The following is a 21,857-nucleotide window of genomic DNA, read 5'->3' on the forward strand; positions in this document are numbered from 1 at the left end:
TTAATAGTAGGACCTAGTTGTAAAAGTCTTAGAAACACAAAAATTACAAGAAAAAGGCAATGATTAACTCACTTGGTGCAAAAATTATGGAATACCAGCTTAGATAACCCTTCTATGGCATTTTTAGCTGCTGGAATTGAAGAGAAATGAAGAGAAATCTAAATATTTCCTATTTAGTCCTAATTTCATTTAGTTAATTTTGCAATATTCCAATTTTACCTTTAATTTATCAATTTTCCTGCTGATTTCATGCCCTTGCCGTCCAGCCCAAATAAATTTTGGGTCTAATTTCCTTTTAAATCCTCTCTCATTAGATACTTAAGCTATTTAATCATCCCATCCACTTTTACACCTTTTACAATTTAGTCTTTTTCATTTAATTAACTATCCAAACATTAAAATTTCCTAACGAAATTTTAATACCACATTACTAACATTTCATAAATATTTATAAAATTATTTTCGACTCGGTTTTACGAGATATAGGTCCCGATACCTTATTTTACCCAATTTCTTTAATAATTTCTTTTTCTAACTAACCACTAAATCGGTAAAATTTTTCTATCAATATTTTCATACGATTTTCCTATCATATCAATTTTCATGCAAAAATATTGAAATAAATTTATCTTTAAATCGAGTTTGTGGTTACTGAAACTACTATTCCGATAATCTTGAATTTAGGCCATTACACACATAATAACAATAATCACTCAACATGCATTATTTAAATGTTAACATTAGTAACCAAGGAGGAAAAAATAATAAAAATAAATAAATGAAATAACATATGTGATAATCTAAAAAATATATAGTATAAAGCAAATTAAAACGAATAAAATATAAAAACTATTTAACATGATAATAACTAAGTTTTAAAAGTAAATAAAGTGAAAATGAATATTTAAAATCAATAATATATATAATGATTTAAGAAAAGATGATACATTTATTTACAAAAATTTTAGATCAAATGATGCATACACGTATATATGTATATATAAGTATAAAATAAGTAATAATATAAGGAAATAAATGGGTGATAAATAAAAATATTTAAAATAAAGAAATTGAGCTCTAAAAAAGGGCATAAAATAATTCAAAATAATAAGACAGTTTTAAATAAATAATACATAAAACGATTTTAAAATGAAAAGGCAATTTAAAGTAAAGAATATAAAACAATTTATAATAATTAACATATATAATATTTTTGGCATAAAATAAAGTAATATATATAAAGCAAACTTCAGATAAACAATATGTTAAATGGAATAAGATGAATAATACAAAATAAAAATAAAAATAAAAATAACAAGAACACTTTAAAATAACTTACCAAAGAGCTTAAAATGTGTAAAAGAAAAATTTAAAATAAATATTGTTCAAAAATAATTTAAATAGAAAATATATATAAATCCAAAATAATATTTATAAAAGTTTTTAAAATAAATACCTATATAATCTTAAAATTAATGATAATAAAGGTTTACAATAAATAATAAAAGAGTTTAAAATAATTTTCATATAAAATAATGTAACTAAGTAATATATAAAAATTTAAAATAGAATTTAGTTCAAATGACATATAAAAAATTTAGAAAGAATAATGTGAAAAAAGAAATTTGATGTAAGATGATGCATAGAAAATGTTTAAAATAAAAATATATATATAGATAGACATGTAATAATCTAAAATATCAAAATACGTATAAGAGTCTAAAATAAATACTACATATCATGATTTAAAAGAAATGATATATATATAAAATATTTAAAATTGGTAATAATTTAAAATGCATGATGTGTTTAAAATGAACAAAATAATAATAATAACAACAATAGTGTAAATAAATGTAAATATATATATATATATATATATATGGTATATATATGGTTACGGCAATAGTAATAATGTACTAATAATAAGGTAGAAACTAATAATAACAATACATTAATAGGGATAATGATAATATATTGGTGATAACAATGATAAAGTGATAAGGCAATAATAACGATAAACCAAGGAGTAATAATAAAATAATAAAAGAAATAATGACAGCCATAATAATAAAGAATGAAAGTAAATACAACAGTAATAGCGAACATAAGCATAAAAATTAAAATACAATTATAAAGTGATAGCAATGTTAGTTAATAAAATACAAAGGGGCCAATTTGAACTTTGGACACAAATTCGGGGCGAATTCGAAATAAAAAGGAAAGGTCGGACCACATTGAAACGCGCCAAAAAGTATAGGGATCCGATACGTAAATAGACCATTCAGTCAAAATGCGCGGATCCTCCGTGGGAGCGGGTCGGGTCGCGCGGGTCAGAGGCCCAAACGACGTCGTTTTGGCCTCTGAACCCTAATCATCCAAACGGCGCCGTTTTGTCTCTACTACTTAAGCCAAAACCCTTCTTTATTTTTTCATTTTCAGCCCCCATTTTAGAAAAATAAAGAAAAAAATCAGAGAGCTTCTTTGCTCTCTCTCCCTTCCCTCTTCTCTTAACCTCCTCCATGGCCGGCCATGGGCTCATCGGTGGTCGTCCGCGCCCACACCCTGAACTGCTGTCAGTATCGGGCGAAACAAATCCTCTTATCCTCCTACGAACGGGGCCGAAGACAAAGCCTTCACAATCCACCGCGACAGAGGAGAAAAGGGGAGGCCTTTTGGTTCGTCGCTCCCTTCCACGGCCTTTGGCTGAACCCCCTAGGGGTTCAACGACCTTCGAGTCGGAGAGGGACACCAGAGTACCCCCTAACGGTGGATCGGAGGTACGCTTTATTACCCCTTTTATTATTATTTTTTATATTTTTTGTAAATAATAAAAAGGAAACCATAATAGAAATCAAACAAAAATATTCACCTTTGAAAAATCTGTTCTTTTGATTAGTCTTGTTTTTTTTTTTGTAAGTGTCCGTAATACAATCTTTTTGAGGCTTCTTATAGCCGAATATATATAAAAAATTAATCCATGTTTGCTACTGTTCCTCTGCTCTCTGCGGTTCTCCTTTTTTTGTTATGTTTGCAGGTCTATGGAGGGTCAACGGGGGTGAAAACCGGCCATTTTGGTGCAGGGAAGCAGCCATCGGGCTTCGCGCGTGCCGAGGGCGCACATGGGAGGGGGGTACGGCGTGAGGGTGACCTAGGGTTTCCATTTTCCTAAACATGAGTTTAGGTCTTGGGCTAACAGGCCTAATTTGTAATGGGTTAGTGTTTAAGTTAATGGGTCTGTAAATGGGGTTTTGGAAAAATGGGCCGATTTAACTTTGTAACTAGACATTTAATGGTCTTGGGACTTTATTTGGTTATTTTTGGTTTCTAACGGGCCGGGCCAAAATAGGGCTCTTACACATGCAACTGTCATACCACTTAATCGGACAATTTTGTATTTGTATGAGAGACATAAAAAGAAAAAAGAAAGAAAAAAAAAAGTCCAACAGAGCTTTGTCCTAATCTCACAAACAAAAAGATACAGACAGAGAAAGAGAATCAAAGTTTGAGTTTTCCCCTTTTTTTATTTTTTTTTCTGACAAAAGTTAAGGTTGTTGTAGAAAAAAAACAAGGAAAAAAGAACCCTAACCCTGTTTTTAGTTTTTTTTTTTTACTCTGCTTGCTCTTTCATGGTGCTACAGCAAAGGCCAAAACTTTACTCTTTTTAATTTTTTTTTTCTCTAGTAAAGCTTAGAAGTTTCAGACTTTTGGTGTTGTTGTGAGTGAAGTTCAAGCTTTAGTTAACTCTCTCACACTTTGTTGGATCTTTTATTTAAGGTGAAATGAATTAGGGTTTATGTGAAAGGTTGAAAAAAGGGGGTTTTTTTTAAAGGGTTCTTTTGCTTATTTATTGTTTTTAATAATTTGGGTTTTTGTTGTTTTGGCCAGAAAGGGTTTTGGTATTTTGATTTGCAGTTTGTTAGTTGGGAAAAGTGAAATTGGAGTGTTTAATGAGTGATTTTGAAGGCAGTTAAAGAAATGCCATTTTCTGGGTATTTTCTTAGGGTCTTAATGAATTGTTAGTTTTTTTTTTTTTGGTGTGGTGGTTTTTTGGGTTAGTTTTAAAAAATTAATTTCTTGGTTCACCCTTAGTATTTGAGCTGGAGCGATTAGGAGTACCAGGGACAATGTCTTCCTTAAGTAGGGAGCTGGTCTTTTTGATATTATAGTTCCTTGATGAGGAAAAATTCAAGGAAACTGTTCATAAGTAAGTTGATTATTTCATTTTGTTATATTGATTCATGTTAATTTTCTTTGATTTTTTTTGGCTTTTGAGATGGGTTAGAAGATTATGCCATAAGAGTGTTTTTTTTTAGATCATGTTATGTGATTTGTTAAAAACCTTGTAGTTAATGCCTTTTTTTATTTTTTTGTGTTGCAAATAGTGAGAAATCATGGATATTTTGATTAGCAATATAGAAATGTGCTCTGTTAGTAGCTAAAAAAGCATTGGTACCCTTTTGTGGTAGGCTTTTTAGTTCATTGACTTTGACTAGATTTCGAGTCCTTGTTTAATGTCTTGTTTTGCATGGTGTGCTCGAATTATATGTTAGAACAAGAGTCTGGTTTTTTCTTCAATATGAAACATTTTGAAGATCAAGTCCAGGCGGGTGAATGGGATGAAGTCAAGCGTTATCTATGTGGGTTCACTAAGGTTGAAGATAACCCTTGCTTGACGAAGATTTTCTTTGAAATTAGAAAGCAGAAGTATTTGAAAGCTCCCAACAGGTGAGCAGTTATTGTATTGCTGTTAATCTCTTGTTTGTCGTTGTTTAGGTTTCATGAACTATGTGCTTCTTGCACTTATAACTTTCTGAATTGAATGGCAATAATGCAAAGGGTCATATTTCTTTTGTATGGTTGGATTAATCTATGCATTATCTTCTACCAGGCAGGATCGAGCAAAGGCTGTTGAAATTCTTGTAAAGGATCTGAAGGTTTTTGCATCCCTTAACAAGGAACATTTTAAAGAGATTACACAGTTGCTTACTCTTGATAACTTTAGGTGTGTACTCTTGCTTTCCTTTGTTCTTAATTGCTAGTTGATTGAATTATGCTAAATTTTCTGTTTGTATTCTGTTATCAGACAAAATAAGCAGCTTTCAAAATACAGTGACAAGAAATCTGCTCGGAATATCATGCTTGTAGAGCTTAAGATGCTGATTGGAGCTAATCCCTTATGTCGCGATAAGCTTGCATTCCCAGCTTTTAAAATTCACAACTAAGGACCTTAATGAACCAGAGGTGACTTTTACTTATTCTATGGTCGTTTTGAGTGTTAATAAGGTCCTTAGTTGTGAACTTTTAAAAGTTGGGAATGCAAGCTGGGAATGTAATTGAGTGTGTATGCGTTCATCTGCACTATTTTCCCACATTTGATTCACAGATTTCAAATAACTGCTTGAGCTTCCTTGGTGTATCAGTTATCCCTTGTGTTGTTGGATACAGGTTATATCTGTTTCTATGCTATTTTGCAGTCGATATGTTCATGGTAAATTCATTCCACATGAGATATGATATTATTGTGAATTTTGGTAACTTCTTGCATTGTATGCTTAGTTGCATGATGATGTGTTAACAGGAAGAATGCATAGATCTGCAACGGAGGATAAAAGATGGTATTATCAAAAGACCTAGTGTTGTAAGTTTTGCTCCTACACGAGAAACTCCTACTTTCCTAGAAACAACTTATCCATTAACCATTTTTTATGAGTGATTAATGCTTGTTTGTTTATATGACCACTCTATGTTCTCGGAAGGTTACTGTTCTTAGAACTACAAGGAAATGAATGAATCCAATGGAATAAAATGGTACTCAAGTTATTGGTGAAACTATTGTGCTTAACTCAAAAATTGTTTAAAAAGAGTAGGTTTCAAGGATCGATAGTTGCTTAAAGAATGAGAAATGAAAACCTAGCAAAACATTTCACTTTGTGAGGAGGCAGCTGTGAAAATTCATTTTGATTGGGGTTATGAATGACTAGGTTCTTTACTTATATATGGTTACACTTGCCAATTTACGATTTTAAGTTCGGTTGACGAGAATGATTAAATACTTTCCTTTTACGGATGTGGGTTTCATGTGTAAATCATTTAAGTGTAAAATATTCATCGATTTTATTACTTTCCAATTTGTCTTTTTATAAATTTCTCACTTTATCTTTAAGCAAAGCCATAGGTAAATGGCCATGTTTACTTTCCAATTTCTTATTTATTTGTGCTCATTTTTTCTTTTTTTTTTTTCTGATTTTCTTTTTCTGAATTTTTATTTTTTTTAAAATTTAAGCTTTTAAATAGTGAATAATTTGTTTAACCAGTTCGATCATCGATCCAATTTGAAAACTCAATAAACTATCACGTGGAAAGAGATTTTATCAAACATCGATTTCCAAAGAACAGATTTTATAAAAATAGATTATACCCAAACTGAACACACTTGTAATTATATCTAAAAAGATTAAATTTTAGCATAATTGGAACCATTAGCAACTAAAAGAAAGTGAAGTTCATATATGCTTAAAGCACGTTTTTTCCGTGATGCGAAAATTAAATAGAAGGTGGATCTTTGGATATAATTATTATTTAAGGGTTTGTTCAGTGTTTGAAGCTAAGCTCCAAGGGATTTTAGATGGCTTGGCTCTCCTACAAAAGCGGATTCACTAGCTAAAATGACAACTGATAAGAATTATAACGTTCAAGGATCGTAACATTCAAATTTTCATAGGAATAATGTTCAAATTTTTGAGCTCTTAAAACTTTTGAAGTCTAATACAGATAGGAATGCTTTTGTTTTATAATAGTTCAATGTAATATTATAACACCCCTAACTCGTATGCGTCGTCGAAATAGGGCCACAGAGTATTATCGCAATTTATAAAACATTCACAGATAATTCGTGTTAGAAATATTAATCATATGCAACATCAATCATATTGTCCTTTGAATGGTCCATCGAGGCCAATAATGAACAGTAAAATTGTAACAGCCCGCTTTTGGGTCAAGTTAGAATAGTAGTTTCGGTACCATAAATCTAACGTAAAAATTTTTATTTTATTATTTCTTTAAGGTCTACGACATGATAGAATGATTGTATGAAAATTTCGTTAAAAAATTTTATCGATTGAGCACTCAATTTAGCAATAAGGACTAAATTGTAATAAGTACAAAATGTGAGTTCTATAGGTTAAAGGTGTCTAATTGCCATTAATTTTTAAATTGGAGGTCCTTAAATGATAATTAGACCATTTTTTAAATCGGTGGACAAAAGTGGACATGGTTAGGTATGTTTCTAATGTTTTTCGTTAAGGGTATTTTAGTAATTTGGTTATTAAATTAATTAAAAAGCAAAATAAGGTCAAAATTCTTGTCCATCTTCTTCCCCATGACCAAAAATACCAAGAAGGCCGTAGCTAGGGTTTTGACCAAGCTTCCAAGCTCGATTGTAAGTCCGTTCTTGTAACACCCCTTACTCGTATTCGTCGCTGGAATAAAGTACGAGGCATTACCGAGAAGCACGAAACACTTACAGATAATTTAAATACATTTTCATACCAATTTGTTTCGATTTCATACTATTTCATATTTAAGCTTTATTCACCAAAGTATTTGAAATATCATCTTTATGCAAATAGCACACATGAGGCACATAATTCCATAATTATGAATGAACACATTTATCAAACATATTCCATGTTTTTATATATATCATAGTTTCATTTTTCCATGAATCAATTACCATCACTTCCTCGTATTTCAGACAAATACGTGTAACAATTCATAAATATGCAATTCATTAACTCTTCCTACCAATCACGATTTAAATTTCCAAATCACTTATTGAGCTCAATTTCAATGTTCACTAAAATCTATCATATAAATTTGGATGTACGTATTCATCAATAAATTCCATGTACAGATATCATCATCTCATATTTCCACATACATTTACTTTCCACATTTATGAATTCAAATAGCATATACAAGACATACTAATGTATTTCAAGTACGTTTTCATGATATTTTATTTCGAATTCAGATTATTTCATACGGATAATACACTCAATGCGTAGAAATATATAATCACAAATGAACTCATTCATCAACCAAGTTTTATGCTCATGTCTTATCAACTCGTATTTCCTTATGTCACATAATTCCATGTAATACTTACCAAACTTCTTCAAATTGGTGAACATCTTACGGAATTGAGTACTTCATTTTCTCGATGCCATAGTTCAACTATGGTCTTACACATCTTCACATAATGATGCCATAGCCCAGCTATGGTCTTACACCTATTCATATATCGATGCCATAGCCCAGCTATGGTCTTACACGAATCACATATCTCACTGATGCCATATCCCAGATATGGTCTTATACAGTAGCATATATCACACCGATGCCATATCCCAGATATGGTTTTATCTAAATCACTTGTCACTTGTCACTTGTAGCCGAAGCTACCACTATTCATCGATCGGTAGCCGAGCTACCATTTTCATCGATCGGTAGCCGGCTACCACTTTTCATCGATCGTAGCGAAGCTACCACTTTTCACTGATTAGGTAGCCGAAGCTACCACTTTTCACTTGTCATTGATTAGATAAGTGTAGCCGAAGCTATCACTTATCACTTGTTGTCATGGTCCAACCATGGTCTTTTCTTTCAATTCATCTTGTCACTGAACTGAAATGCTCAATTTGATCATTTATTCAATTTTCATGCTTTTACATTATTCACGATTTTATCAATACATATGAAATAACACATCATGAAATTCATAAAATTAACAAATAATCACTAAAATTTAGCCATATAAACTCAGAAGTTCGATTTTTGTATTATAACGATAATCATAATGTCATAATAAATATTCCAAATAAATTATTATATCATTTCTAATTCAACACTTATCGATTATAATCGGGCATGTGGTCAATTTATACACGAGTCATTCATATATATATATTTTTCCTCCTCCTCCTCTCCATCCACATCCTTAGTATAAACAACACACTTGTAGGTAACATTATCCATAATTTTCACTATCTACTTATGTGAATATTCAAGCTGTCCATATGTGTCATAGTCACTAAATTATTTTTATCTTGAGCTACAGAACTCAAAATTAAGATCCATATATTTTTCTAGAAGCTAGACTCATATGTCTTCTTACCATAAAATTTTCATAATTTTTGGTTGGGCCAATTGATATAGTTTATTCATTTAAGTCTCCCCTGTTCTGCTATCTGACAGTTCTGACCCTTCTTCACTAAAAATTAATTATCTTCTCGTACAGGATTCGAATGATGTCCTCGTTTGTTTCTCTTGAAAATAGACTCATTCAGAATTCTAAACATATAAATTTAAACCCCTAATTATTTTTATCCAATTTTTGATGATTTTACAAATTCAGAACAGGGGAACCCGAAATCATTCTGACCTTGTCTCACAAAATTTATCATATCTCATGATTTATGATTCCATTGCTTACATCATTTATTCTATAAGAAACTAGACTCAATAAGCTTTAATTTCATGTTTTATTCATCCTCTAATTCCATTTCTAAAATTTTTGGTGATTTTTCAAAGTTAGACTACTGCTGCTGTCCAAAACAGTTTTAGTGCAAAATGTTGATTTCTATTTTGCCCCAAATTTCACAATTCATACAATTCAGTCCTTACTCAATTAACCCCTCAATTAAGATAATTTTATCAATTAATACTTTTTCTAGACATTATAAGTTATTTCATAACTATTGAAATTCATAATTTCCACATAAAACTCTAACTTCAAACTCTTTTACAATTAGGTCCCAAACATTCACTTTCTATTCAATTCTTTCAATAAAATCAGAATATAAACAATTTAAAGCTCTAATTCATGCCAAATCATCATATACTTCCAGAACTCATCCATAAAAACTTCAAAACTTAGACATGGAATCAAAAACTAATGAAATAGTAAGTTGGACCCAATTGTAAAAGTCCAAAAACATAAAAATTTCAAGGAGAAGGCAAGAATTAAACTTACATGAAGCTAGAGTATGAAAACCAGCTTGAACCCTCCTCCATGGATATTTTTCAGCTGATGAATATGAATAGAAATGAAGAGAATTCTAGATATTCCAATTTAGTCCCATTTTTATTTAGCCAATTTTGGCAATTTTCCAATTTTGCCCTTATTTCACCCATTTCCTGATTTTTCTCAGCTATTGCAACCCAAAATATCTCTTTTGGGCTTATTTTCACTTTAGGTCCTTCCTCATTTGACAATTGAGCTATTTAATCCTTTTTGCAACTTTTACACCTTTTTTAATTTAGTCCTTTTTATTTAATTAAGCACCCAAACGTCAAAATTTTCTGACTAAATTTTATTACTACCTCACCAACACTCCATAAATATTTCTAAAAATATTTATAGCTCGGTTTATGAAGTCGAGGTCTTGATACCTCATTCTCGACCCAATTTACCTAATTAATTCTTTTAAATCACCAAATTCACTAATTCAAAAATGCTTTTATATTCACATTTGACTCGTAGGTATTAATTTATTAAATTTTCAACTCACCTGTCGAATTTAGTGATCTCAAATCTCTATTCCCGATACCACTGAAAATTAGGCTGTTACATTCTAGTCCCGTTTTTAATGATTTTTATGTTTTTGAGATCCTTGTAACCTAATCTAGCTATATCAAGGACTAATTTGAAGAGAATTCAAAGTATAATATTTTACCCATGTTATATGTGCATGTATTTTGATGTTTAATGGTAGAAAATACATGTTTGTTGTTAGATAAACAACATTTACAAAGTGATTTTTGATGGAAATGTCAAATAGGGACTTATTTGTAAAAAGTTATAAAATGTGTGCTAAAATATGAATAAATGAAAAATGTGGGCTGTTATGAGCTTGAATAAGAACCGGCTAGGCTTGGGTTTTGAAAAAAATGAATACATTTCATTTTATGAGCATAGGGACTAAATTGTAAAAATGTGAAATATTAGGGAAAAATATAAATTTGCCATAATGTGATTTTTGAGTTACATTGAATAGTGTGACGATTAAATGAGTCAAATTTGATATTATAGATCAATAAAAAAATGAAATTTGGATATAGATCGGGGGAAAAACAAAATAATTGACGATTAGGCCCTTTTTGCCTTTTTGCATCCAAGTTAAGTTCGTATGTTAATAATGTAATGTTATAATTGTATTTTTAATGCTTTGATATTACATGAATTGTATGATTGACCATATGGATATATTCGACGAAGTTCCGACAAGCGAGAAAACCCCGGTTGAACCTTAGGAACATGTCACTGGGAACACATGTGATTATGTGATTTATGTCATCCCGGGTGCTGGTCATGTACGTCCTACCAGTGGCTGAGTATTTTGGCATGTGTTGCGGATACTTGACAGCTTGTGGGAGCAGCACCGTGTAGTTATGTCTCGACTGACAGCTTGTGTGAGCAGGCCCGTGGATAGCTCGAGAGCGAGCATTTATGTGATATGAGATTGAGGTAGCATTGGCTACGTATGTGGCACCTAGTGTGCGAGATCTTTTATGTATCTGATAATATTCCAAGTGGTTCAACGGGTATGTCAAGGACAAAGATGAGTATGTGATTAAGTTGAAACGACACAAGTATGTAAGCGAAGCTTATAATTGTTGAAATTGTGAAATGATGATGTCTTTTGTGATGTTGTTATTATTTGCTTGGTAAATGATAGATTGTAGCATGTAGTACGAAAGTTTGATGGTTGAAATGTGACTCATTGATAAGATAACAAACTTATGCTAAAATATGTGATAGGAAAGTAGTTTAATAATGCCTATTGAATGTGAGTTGGCAAGTTTGGACTTGGTAAAATATGATGTTATGAGTATGCATGTAACACCCCCTACCCGTATCCATTGCCGGAATAGGTACGAGGCATTACCGAAGTTTACTGAATATTTTTAGATAATTCCGAGTTATTTATTATTCATATTTTAAAAATAATCATAACGTCTCTCTATTGGGCCCTCGAAGCCCGAAACATACATTAAAAATCAACCAAAATTAAATCGGGATCATAAAAAAATTTTCGCAAAATCTTAAATTTTATTTTCATCTAAGTACTTACCATTTCAGTACTTCTTATAATTAAACATGTTACCATTCAATCAATAGCTTGACACTTGTCTAAATGTCAAACAACATCATTGTTAGTATACTTGCATGTATTTCATATAAATTCAACATTTATATACTTATTTTCTCGACATGTTACACTTGAGTTTAATAATTGTCCTTGTATCAACATATCAAAGATAATCATATATGTACATGTCATGAAACATATCATTCTCTTACCGTTTCTTCATAAGTATATATCAATCATTTCGTTATATCAATATTTCATGCACCATCATTTCCATATATTTTATGCATATTTATTCCGTAAAGTTTATATCAAACTTAACATAAATTATATTCCATGTACTTATTCTTATTTTGTTTATCTATCTTCATAATTATTTCATGCAACTACTTTGTACATATATTTCCATATGACCAGTTCTTGTAAACATTTCACATAACTATTTCATATAACCATTCATCATCTGATACATATTACCTGAATATCAATTATTCAATAGATGTCATCGTGTCTCCCATCCACGGTCTTATTTATCTTTGACATGATGTCATAGTGTCTTTCAACTATGGTCTTACTCATTTTCTGTCATGTTGCCGTGGTATCTTTCAGGTCTTATTCATTTCATGTCACGCTGCCATGGTATCTTTCAACCATGGTCTTATTAATTTCCCGTCATGTTGCCATGGTATCTTTCAACCATGGTCTTATTCATTTCATATCAGGTTGCCATGGTATCTTTCAACCATGGTCTTACACATTTCATATCAGGTTGCCATGGTATCTTTCAACCATGGTCTTACACATTTCATATCAGGTTTTCAACCATGGTCTTACACATTTCATATCAGGTTGCCATGGTATCTTTCAACCATGGTTTTACACATTTCATATCGAGAGCACACTCCATGAACCTCATCCTTACAATGGGATTACCGGTCCAAAGCTAAATCCTCAGAATATAAACTCATAGAGTATTGTCGGGATTACCAGTCCAGGCTAAATCCCCTGCAATGACAATTACTCTAATGAGCTTGGATCTGAATTACCAGTCCAGGCTAAATTCAGACTCTAATTTGGATTACCCGTCCGGGCTAAATCCATTTACACGTATTCTTCGGGAGGGCTATATCAGGATAGGATCACCCGTCCGGGCTAGATCCTTTTTACCGTCAATTCCTTTTCAGTGATCCATCGAAATTTCCTTTTATTCAACTGAGATTTCTTCCCCTTTTATCAAATATATCAATGTTCTATCAATTTTCATACAATGAACATTCAAATTATTTTCACATCATTAACATACATTTCAAGCATTTAAGAATATAATTCAAGTTACTCGAACTTACCTCATTGCTTGTTTGTGTTTATAATTTCATTAATCCGATATCTTTTCTTTTCTACGATCAAGTCTCATATTTGAGTCGTCTGGATCTTTATAAATAAATTTGATTATCATTTTCATTCATTTCATATTCTAATGCATTTAATTAATGCTCTAGGCAAAATTACCATTTTGCCCCTAAACTTTTAATTAATGACAATTTCATCTTTAGGGTCAGGGAAAATAAAATTATTGCAATTTAATCCTTATTTCCAGCTATTATTCTCATATGTATTGATAATAGTTCATGAATTCTATAAAATATCAGAATTTTCCATAATTTCAACACTTTTCAATTTAATCCCTAAAACATGTTTTCCCCCGATCTTGAACTAAATTAATAAATTCATTCAATTTTGTAATTTAAATAATAAAATAATCCATTTCATGCAATTTGGTCATTTCTGACATTTTTACAAAATTGCCCATAAAGTTTTACTTTTATTCAATTTAGTCCCTGAGCCTAAAATATACAAATTAGCCATGCTAGATGAATATTCATACACATTTTTCCTCCTCCTCCTCTCCATTCCACATCCTTAATGTAGATAACACACTTGTAAGTAACATTATCCATAATTTTTATTATTTACTTTTATGAATAATCAAGCTGTCTATCTGCGTCATAGTCACTAAATTATTTATATCTGAAGATATAGAACTCCAAATTAAGATCCGCTAATTTTACCTGAAACTAGACTCATATATATTCTTACCATAAAATTTTCAGAATTTTTGGTTTAGCCAATAAGTACAGTTTATTCTTTAAAGTTACAACTGTTCTGATGTCTGACAGTTCTGGCCCCTTCTTCACTAAAAATTAATTATCTCCTCGTACAGAATTCGAATGATGTTCCCGTTTTTTATATTGAAAATAGACTCATTAAGGATTCTAAAAATATAAATTTAATCCTATAATTATATCTATCCAATTTTTTATGATTTTACAAAGTCAGAACAGGGGAACCAGAAATCATTCTGACCTTGTCTCACAAAATTCATCATATCTCATGATTTACAATTCCATTGCTTACATAATTTCTTCTATAAGAAACAAGACTTAATAAGATTTAATTTCATATTTTATTCATCCTATAATTAGATTTCTACAAATTTTTATGATTTTTCAAAGTTAGACTACTGCTGCTGCCCAAAACTGTTCTAGTACAAGATATTAATTACCATGTTATAACACCCTTATTTTCTTTTTCTACGCCATTTCTCATCACTTTATCTTATTTTATCTTCACTAACATATCAAGAACATAGGACCTTATGTAAGAAAACTCTACTATAACATTGTCAATAATAACAAACTTAAAAACATATTGAAATCTTGATATACTTACCTTGTTCTATTGATACTAATCTTTAACTTGATTTTCTCTCTCCTCCAGCTTTTATTTCTTGAATCCAACTTGATATTCTAACTCCCCATGGTCTCCTTAACATTTTTCTCTCTTAGTAGCTATGGAAATTCTTTTGATTTCTAGGTGAAAATGGTGAATTTTTGGTGGAAGGACCAAATTGTAAAGAAAACAAAATTTCTTTCTTTTCCTTCTCTTCTAACGTTGGTTGCATGGGAAAGGAAATGTGATGTTAATTCTTCATCTTTCCTTCCTTTTATACTAAATAAATAATAATATAATAATAATAAACATCTCATAAAAATATTAATAAAATAATATTTATCTAATTAATTAATTTAAAATATCATCAATATAATCATTACATTCTAGAATTATCTCTATTACTAATTGACCATTTTGCCCTTCATGATCTTTTAGAATTCCATCCTTGAGTCATCACTTAATTTGGTAAAATTACGATTTAGTCCCTCATAATTTTTTACCTATTCAATTTGGTCCTAGTTCATCAATTTTTCTTGGTTTCTAGACCATTCCACCCTTAAAATATTTGCACCATTAGTCCTTCAACTTTTTATATTTACACTTCAACCCCTTAAATTTTGAGTATTTACTCTTGTGCAACAAGACTTTTCTCATCTTTGCAATTTAGTCCTTTCTTGAATTAATATATCATAATATACTTCCCAATATTGACATAACTCAAAAATTCCCTTATTGTCACTTTATTTCCTTATTTTACTATATTACGGATAATATTTTACTGTAAAAATTTTCGGGGTATTACAATGCATATGTTGGCATGGAAATGGTTATGTTTAGTTGCTTAACTATGCTATGATCTATGCCATAGAAGTTGTGTATGTGTATGAGTAAATAAGGGTGACAAATGGCTTAGTAAATAGCCTTTAATTTGTCCACACGGGTAGACACATGGGCGTGTGTCTAAGCCATGCGTGACACACGGTTTGCCTCATGGGCGTGTAGTCTGGCCGTGTGTCCCCTGCATCTTAATTTTGAGAAAATAGAATGCTTAGTTATTGAGCACACGGACAGAGACACGGCTGTGTGTTTCAGCTGTGTAAGGGACATGGCCTTGGATATGGGCATATGTCCTGGCCGTGTGAAGTTTGCACCTAATTTTTCAAAAATTAAATTCGCCACACGGCCTAGCACACGGGCATGCCTGCTCACACAGCTCACACGGCCTGCTCACACGGTCTAGGGACACGCCGGTGTGGTCAGGCCGTGTGAGCAGGCATGCCAATATTCTAAGCTGTGTGGCTATACACGCCCGTGTCCCTTACCCGTGTAACTCTCTGACTTGCAAGGCATGAACAAAATGAAGTCACACGGCCAAGTCACATGCCCGTGTGCTAGGCCGTGCGGCGAATTTATTTTTCAAAATTAAGGTGTAGTTTTCACACGACCATGACACACGCCTATGTTCAAGGCTGTGTCCCTCACATGGCAGAGACACACGCCCGTGTCTCTGCCCGTATGCTCAATTCGAAGCATTCCGTTTCTTGATTTTTAGATGTAGGGGACACATGGCCAAGTCACACGCCCATGGGGCAAGCCGTGTGTCACACACGGCCTACACACACGCTCGTGTGTCTACTCGTGTGGACAAAACGAAGCCATTTTCTAGCTTCATTTTCTCACCCAATTATGCCAAGAACCTATACCAACACTTGCATACTTATACCAGCCAATTCAAGCATTAAAACCAAGACAAATCTAACGTCTAACATGGTATATTGTCACATGCATATCATGTTTATAATCACACTTTTAGTGCACATACAAACTAAACATAATCTAGTCATCCACATTTAACATATAGACATTGAACATGAGATAACTTTATAAACATACCAATCAAGTATAATAATATATTTTATCACTCTCTAAAAGACATGTCTTTTGGGTTCTTGAACAGACTAAGGAGTAATGAGTTCCGACTTTGAGGAGATCTTATGGCTATTTACCTTCCAAATCTGCCACTTAGAGAAGCAGAAGACAAATCTGCCACGATTTTTTAAAACTTTTCTATATATATATATTTTTATAAATTATAATTTTTTCTATTATAATAATTTTAAATATTTTTGTATTTATTTATATTTTATAATAATTTTAAATGTATTTATATAATTTTTAAATATTTTATATTTTTATGATTTTTTTTCTATTTTATAATTTTTAATAATTTTCTTTAATTTTTAAATTTTCAATAATTTTAAAAGTTTTCTACATTTTGATAATTTTGGATTTTTTATGTTTTATATTTTGACAATTTATATATATTTCATGTTATTTTTATATATTTATATTACTTTTCAAAAAATTTATTGATGTGACATATAAAATAAAATATTATCATGTCGTGAAATTTACGTATATTTTCAATAAATTAACATAAGACAAAATTATACTTTGACACTAAAAATAAAAAGCCTATTTAATCCCATCAAAATAATGAAATCAAATTAATATATGATAAAATCTACAATTTTCACATTTCAAAATTTAGAATTCAATTTTACCCCTAAAAGGATTTTTGAATTCAATGAAGCTTTTACGGAAAATATTTTCAGCTTTTTTCGATGTTTATTTCATGTAAAATAGAATGGTCAACGTAAAATTACCTCCTTATTCCAGTAAAATGTCTTACCAATTTTTTTCATAAGACATTTTTCAAACCGTTAAAGCTCTGTTCACTATAACACCCCCATACCCGACCCGAACATCGAGTCAAAGCACCGGTATTCACTTATCAAATATTTTCTTATAAATTTTCATAAAATTTTAATTTAGTCCCTTTTCGTCATAAAAGTTCAATATTCACTAATGAATTATATTAAATTAATTTTCTTTCTTGTTACACTTTAATCACATAATTTATCTCAATATCTTGTTTCACGTATCAAATTTCTATGTATTTCACTTCTATTATTTTATCTACATATTTTCTCAAGTTAACAATTCAATCCTTGTCATCATAAAATTTCATATTTTCCCACAATTTCACTTTTACAATACTCATTAAACTGTTATCATAATTTCTTTATTCACATATTAAATTGTTTCACCATAGATTCAACTACTCATCATCATTCCAGTACAAGCAACAACTTAACATATATTAAACGTATACATTAACATAAGCACAAATATAGGATTAAAAATATGGTCAAAACATCCATTGTGATTCTTTCTCGCTTCCATTCAGGAATTGTGATCTTTTTACCCGTTGACAAACTAAACACTTCAAAACATATTCAATAATATCATTTTTTCATTCTTTTCCACCAATAATAGGGTTTCAGATAATGATACATCTTATTACTTCTAAAATGCATAGCAAACATACTACAATGAGCTTCTCAAAGTATTATTTGTTTCAGTTCATCACCCTAGTTACACATAATCTACTTTAAAATCACATGCTCCCTTCATTGTCAACTTCAAATCCGTTTTTCTTGCCATCTTCCATTTGTTCATCTTTCACAGCTTGTAACATAGTTGGTTTTACTTTTAATTCAGCTATCAATATCCCATTTGACTCGAATTTCATATGAGCATTTATTGCTTTCAAAGCTGTAAATGGATTTCTACTCAAGGCATTAGTTACCACATTCGTCTTTTCATGGAAGTTTTTAAAATTAAAATTAAAATTGTTAAAAGATAGATCACAATTAAAATCTAAGAAAATCTGTAACGACCCGACAATTACGATCATCAAAAATTAAAGGTTTAAGTCATTATTTCCGTAAAACGAATTCGTAAATATTTATTAGAAATATTTACGAATGATAGTTGAGTGATTAATTAGAGTCTAATTTAGTGAATTATTTTGAATTAAGATTAATTGGGAAAAAGGGACTAGATTGCAAAAAGAATAAATGTTTAATTATAGACTAAAGAAAAGCTAAGAGACTAAAGTAGCAATTAGACCATAAGGTGACGAGTGTGTGTTAATAGTAAAATACATGTGGAATTAAAATAAGTGATATAAGTGTATGATTATTAGGTAATTACTTATATTATAAGTAAATTATATTATATTATATAATTATAAATATTAATTAAATAAAGAAAATAAAAGAAATAAAACATAAAAAGAAAGAAAGAAGGCATGAATAGCAGGGAAAGAAAAAGAAAAGGGAAAATTAGGGCTTTGAAGTTTCAAGTTTGATTGGTAAGTCAATTTAATCCATTTTCTTGCAATTTTGATGTTTTTGGAATCCTAAGACAAGGCTTTACATGAATTATGTTGAAAATTAGAAAGTTCATGAATTGTTGGATGTTGGTTAAGTTGGATAAATTTAAGAATTATGAGTTTAATTCATAGAAATTTAAGTTAGAAGTGGGAGAAGGACTAAATTGTAAAAAAGAGAAATAAGTTTTGACATAGTAGGGATTAAATTGAAAAAAATTCAGAATTTATGTTCTATATTGAATACTAAGAGCTGAAACTTACTTATAATAGGTATTGACTGAAAATAAATGACTAATTTTGAAGAGAAAGAATGATTATGGTGATAGGACTAAATTGGAATTTATGTGAAAGTTACATGGAAAATAAAGAATGTGTTATTAAATAACATACATTGATAATTTTAAATGTTAACTTTTATGTAGGTAACGTAGCATCGGAAATGTCATCGAAGAAGGGAAAGAAGAAAGTGAACGAGGATATCGAGTAAACTCGAGAATTACGATTTGTATTTCTATAAACTAAACTTATTGCATATTTATTAATGTGACTCCCAAAAATGTATAATGAATGAAAGTAAAGGTAAGTATATCTATTATCGAGCTATGAAAACCCTATTAACAGAGTCGGGCTAGTCGGATATACTTGGCATGCCATAGGATTGGAAGTGTTCAGGGATATTCCGACTGTGTGTTGATGAGACACTATAAGTGTCGACCACTGTTACTGTTCCGGATTCGTTCCGAAGAGGTACTCCATACCTGACTATTACTGTTATTGTTCTGATGAGGTACTCTGTGTACCGTTACTGTTACTGTTACTGTTACCCTTTTGGTGTATTCCAGCTTCGGCCGATGAAACACTATATGTTATCCTAGTGTGTGGGTTGGATCCATGTATCCGTCCAGGTCCGAGTTATGTTAATAGGGGTAAATGAAAGTACTGAAGACTGATTGATATAGATTATATAATTACGACTGAATGTTGATTGTTAGCGAATATAAATGACATACTGATGTATGATTATTGAAAAGTATAGAATGATACGAAATGTGTAAAGAATTGTTTAACGACATTTAAAGGCTAAGAGATAAAGATGAGTAAACGAATCGTTAAGATCATGAAAGTAAAGGCTTGGGGTTTAAATGTATAAACGATTTATTAATGCTTCAAGTGCTAGTATATAGAAATACCACTGAGTGTATACTTAGTGTACAGTTTTGTTTCCGTGCGCAGGATTAGGTACTAAAGAGCTAAGGACTCAGCATCCAAGCCAATCCCGGACTCAAAGCGGTGAAGTACCTTTCTTTTTGGTAAAATGGCATGTACCTAGGCTATTAAGTTGTTGTTTTATACATAATAGTAAATGGTATTAAAGATGTTGGACTATGGTATGGAATATGTATGTTTGAAGTTAAATCTAAGTATGTTTGATTGTTGTGGTGATCTAGTATATTTGACATAAATTGTGGTACCAATGATGGTACATTGGTTGGATGATTTAATGTTGAAAGTTAAGAAAATTGCTAGCTTGAAGCTTAAGTTTTGCAGGGATGGTAAGTTTGTGATAAAAGGCTTATTTTGAGTCCACATGGCCTGGCACACGGGCGTGTGACCAGACCGTGTGAGACACACGGCTAGCACACGGGCATGTTGTTAGGCCGTGTGTCCTCTGCACCTAAAAATGTCCAAAACAGAATGCTCAAGCGTTGCCACACAGGCAGAGACACAGCCGTGTGTCTCAGCCGTGTGAGGGACACGGCCATGCACCACTGGCATGTGCCATGGCCGTGTGAAAACTGCACTTGTTTTGAATAAAAAATAAATCGATACTGGCTAAGCACACGAGCGTGTGTCTTGGCCTTGTGAAATTAATTAGCCATGAGTAAATTAACAGAGAGCTCCACGGGTAGAGGGCACGAGGGTGTCCAGACCGTGTGAGCGATACGGGGTGTTCACACTGGCATGTTGAAAGGGGCACACGGCGTGTCCCCTAGACCGCACGAGTGTGTGGTACTGTTCATAGGAGGAAACTTTGAAATTTCACAAAAAAATTTCTAAGCTTCCGATCGAGCCCCGATTTGTTTTAAATGTACTTATTAAGTACCGAGGGCCCATTAAAGGTATATTGAGATGTATTTGATGTACAATATTGTTTTTATTCATGTTTTACGTGTAAATGTACTGTAATGACTGGTAATACTCCGTAGTTCTGTTCCGGCGACGGGACGAGGTTAGGGGGTGTTACAAAATCAATATGATAAGAGTCTGGTCAAAGGTAAAATCTCAATTTTGATTTATTGTATGATTATCGATGCAAAGACAAATTTCTTTATTCAGTTATAAAATGGTTATAGTTAATTACAATTGCCAGGCGACCAATCTTTTCTTACATTTTCGAGAATCAAGACAAACAACATTAATTATTCCCCTTATCGATAAATATCCTTCTAACGAATATTTAAGATTTTTTTTTTTTTTGCTTGGCCATACAAATGCCTAGGATTTAATTGTTTAATTAACCAATAATGTCAATCGTCACACGTATTAAAATAAATTAAACAATTAAATTCTAACTAAGACAAATATTTTAAGTTATTAAAATTGAATTCAACATTCAACGCACCTGAATATTTATAATTAAAATTGAAGACATACAAATACCAAGAACAAAGAAAGAAAAAATCAATTAGATTTCATAAACTTTAAGAATTAAAACTTTGAAATCCATT

General features: G+C 31.3%; 1 protein-coding gene across 3 annotated transcripts; it reads left to right on the forward strand.

Moving 5' to 3' along the window:
• The first annotated feature begins 2,429 nt into the window (after positions 1–2,429).
• Positions 2,430–5,832, forward strand: LOC108469791 (protein TOPLESS-RELATED PROTEIN 2-like). Of its 3 annotated transcripts, XR_001869200.2 has the most exons (6): positions 2,430–2,780; positions 3,038–4,207; positions 4,554–4,728; positions 4,892–5,005; positions 5,087–5,491; positions 5,582–5,832. XR_001869200.2 is itself a non-coding variant. In XM_017770835.2 (5 exons), the coding sequence occupies exons 2-5, from the start codon at positions 4,177–4,179 to the stop codon at positions 5,223–5,225; spliced, it is 459 nt and encodes a 152-aa protein (XP_017626324.1). In that variant the 5' UTR covers positions 2,430–2,780; positions 3,038–4,176; the 3' UTR covers positions 5,226–5,496. The 3 variants fall into 3 exon arrangements, 1 of the variants encoding a protein (XP_017626324.1); XM_017770835.2 differs by lacking the exon at positions 5,582–5,832 and having other exon boundaries at positions 5,087–5,496; XR_008287163.1 differs by lacking the exons at positions 4,554–4,728; positions 5,582–5,832 and having other exon boundaries at positions 5,087–5,496.
• The last annotated feature ends 16,025 nt before the right edge of the window (positions 5,833–21,857 follow it).

The sequence above is a fragment of the Gossypium arboreum genome, chromosome 8 (assembly GCF_025698485.1).
Source record: "Gossypium arboreum isolate Shixiya-1 chromosome 8, ASM2569848v2, whole genome shotgun sequence".
NCBI classification, from domain to species: domain Eukaryota; kingdom Viridiplantae; phylum Streptophyta; class Magnoliopsida; order Malvales; family Malvaceae; genus Gossypium; species Gossypium arboreum.

Coding starts and splice junctions, on each gene's coding strand:
- LOC108469791 (XM_017770835.2), top strand. CDS start 4,177: ATGAGGAAAAATTCAAGGAAACTGTTCATAA. Junction 4,208..4,553: donor TTCAAGGAAACTGTTCATAA/GTAAGTTGATTA, acceptor ATTATATGTTAG/AACAAGAGTCTGGTTTTTTC. Junction 5,006..5,086: donor CTTACTCTTGATAACTTTAG/GTGTGTACTCTT, acceptor TTCTGTTATCAG/ACAAAATAAGCAGCTTTCAA.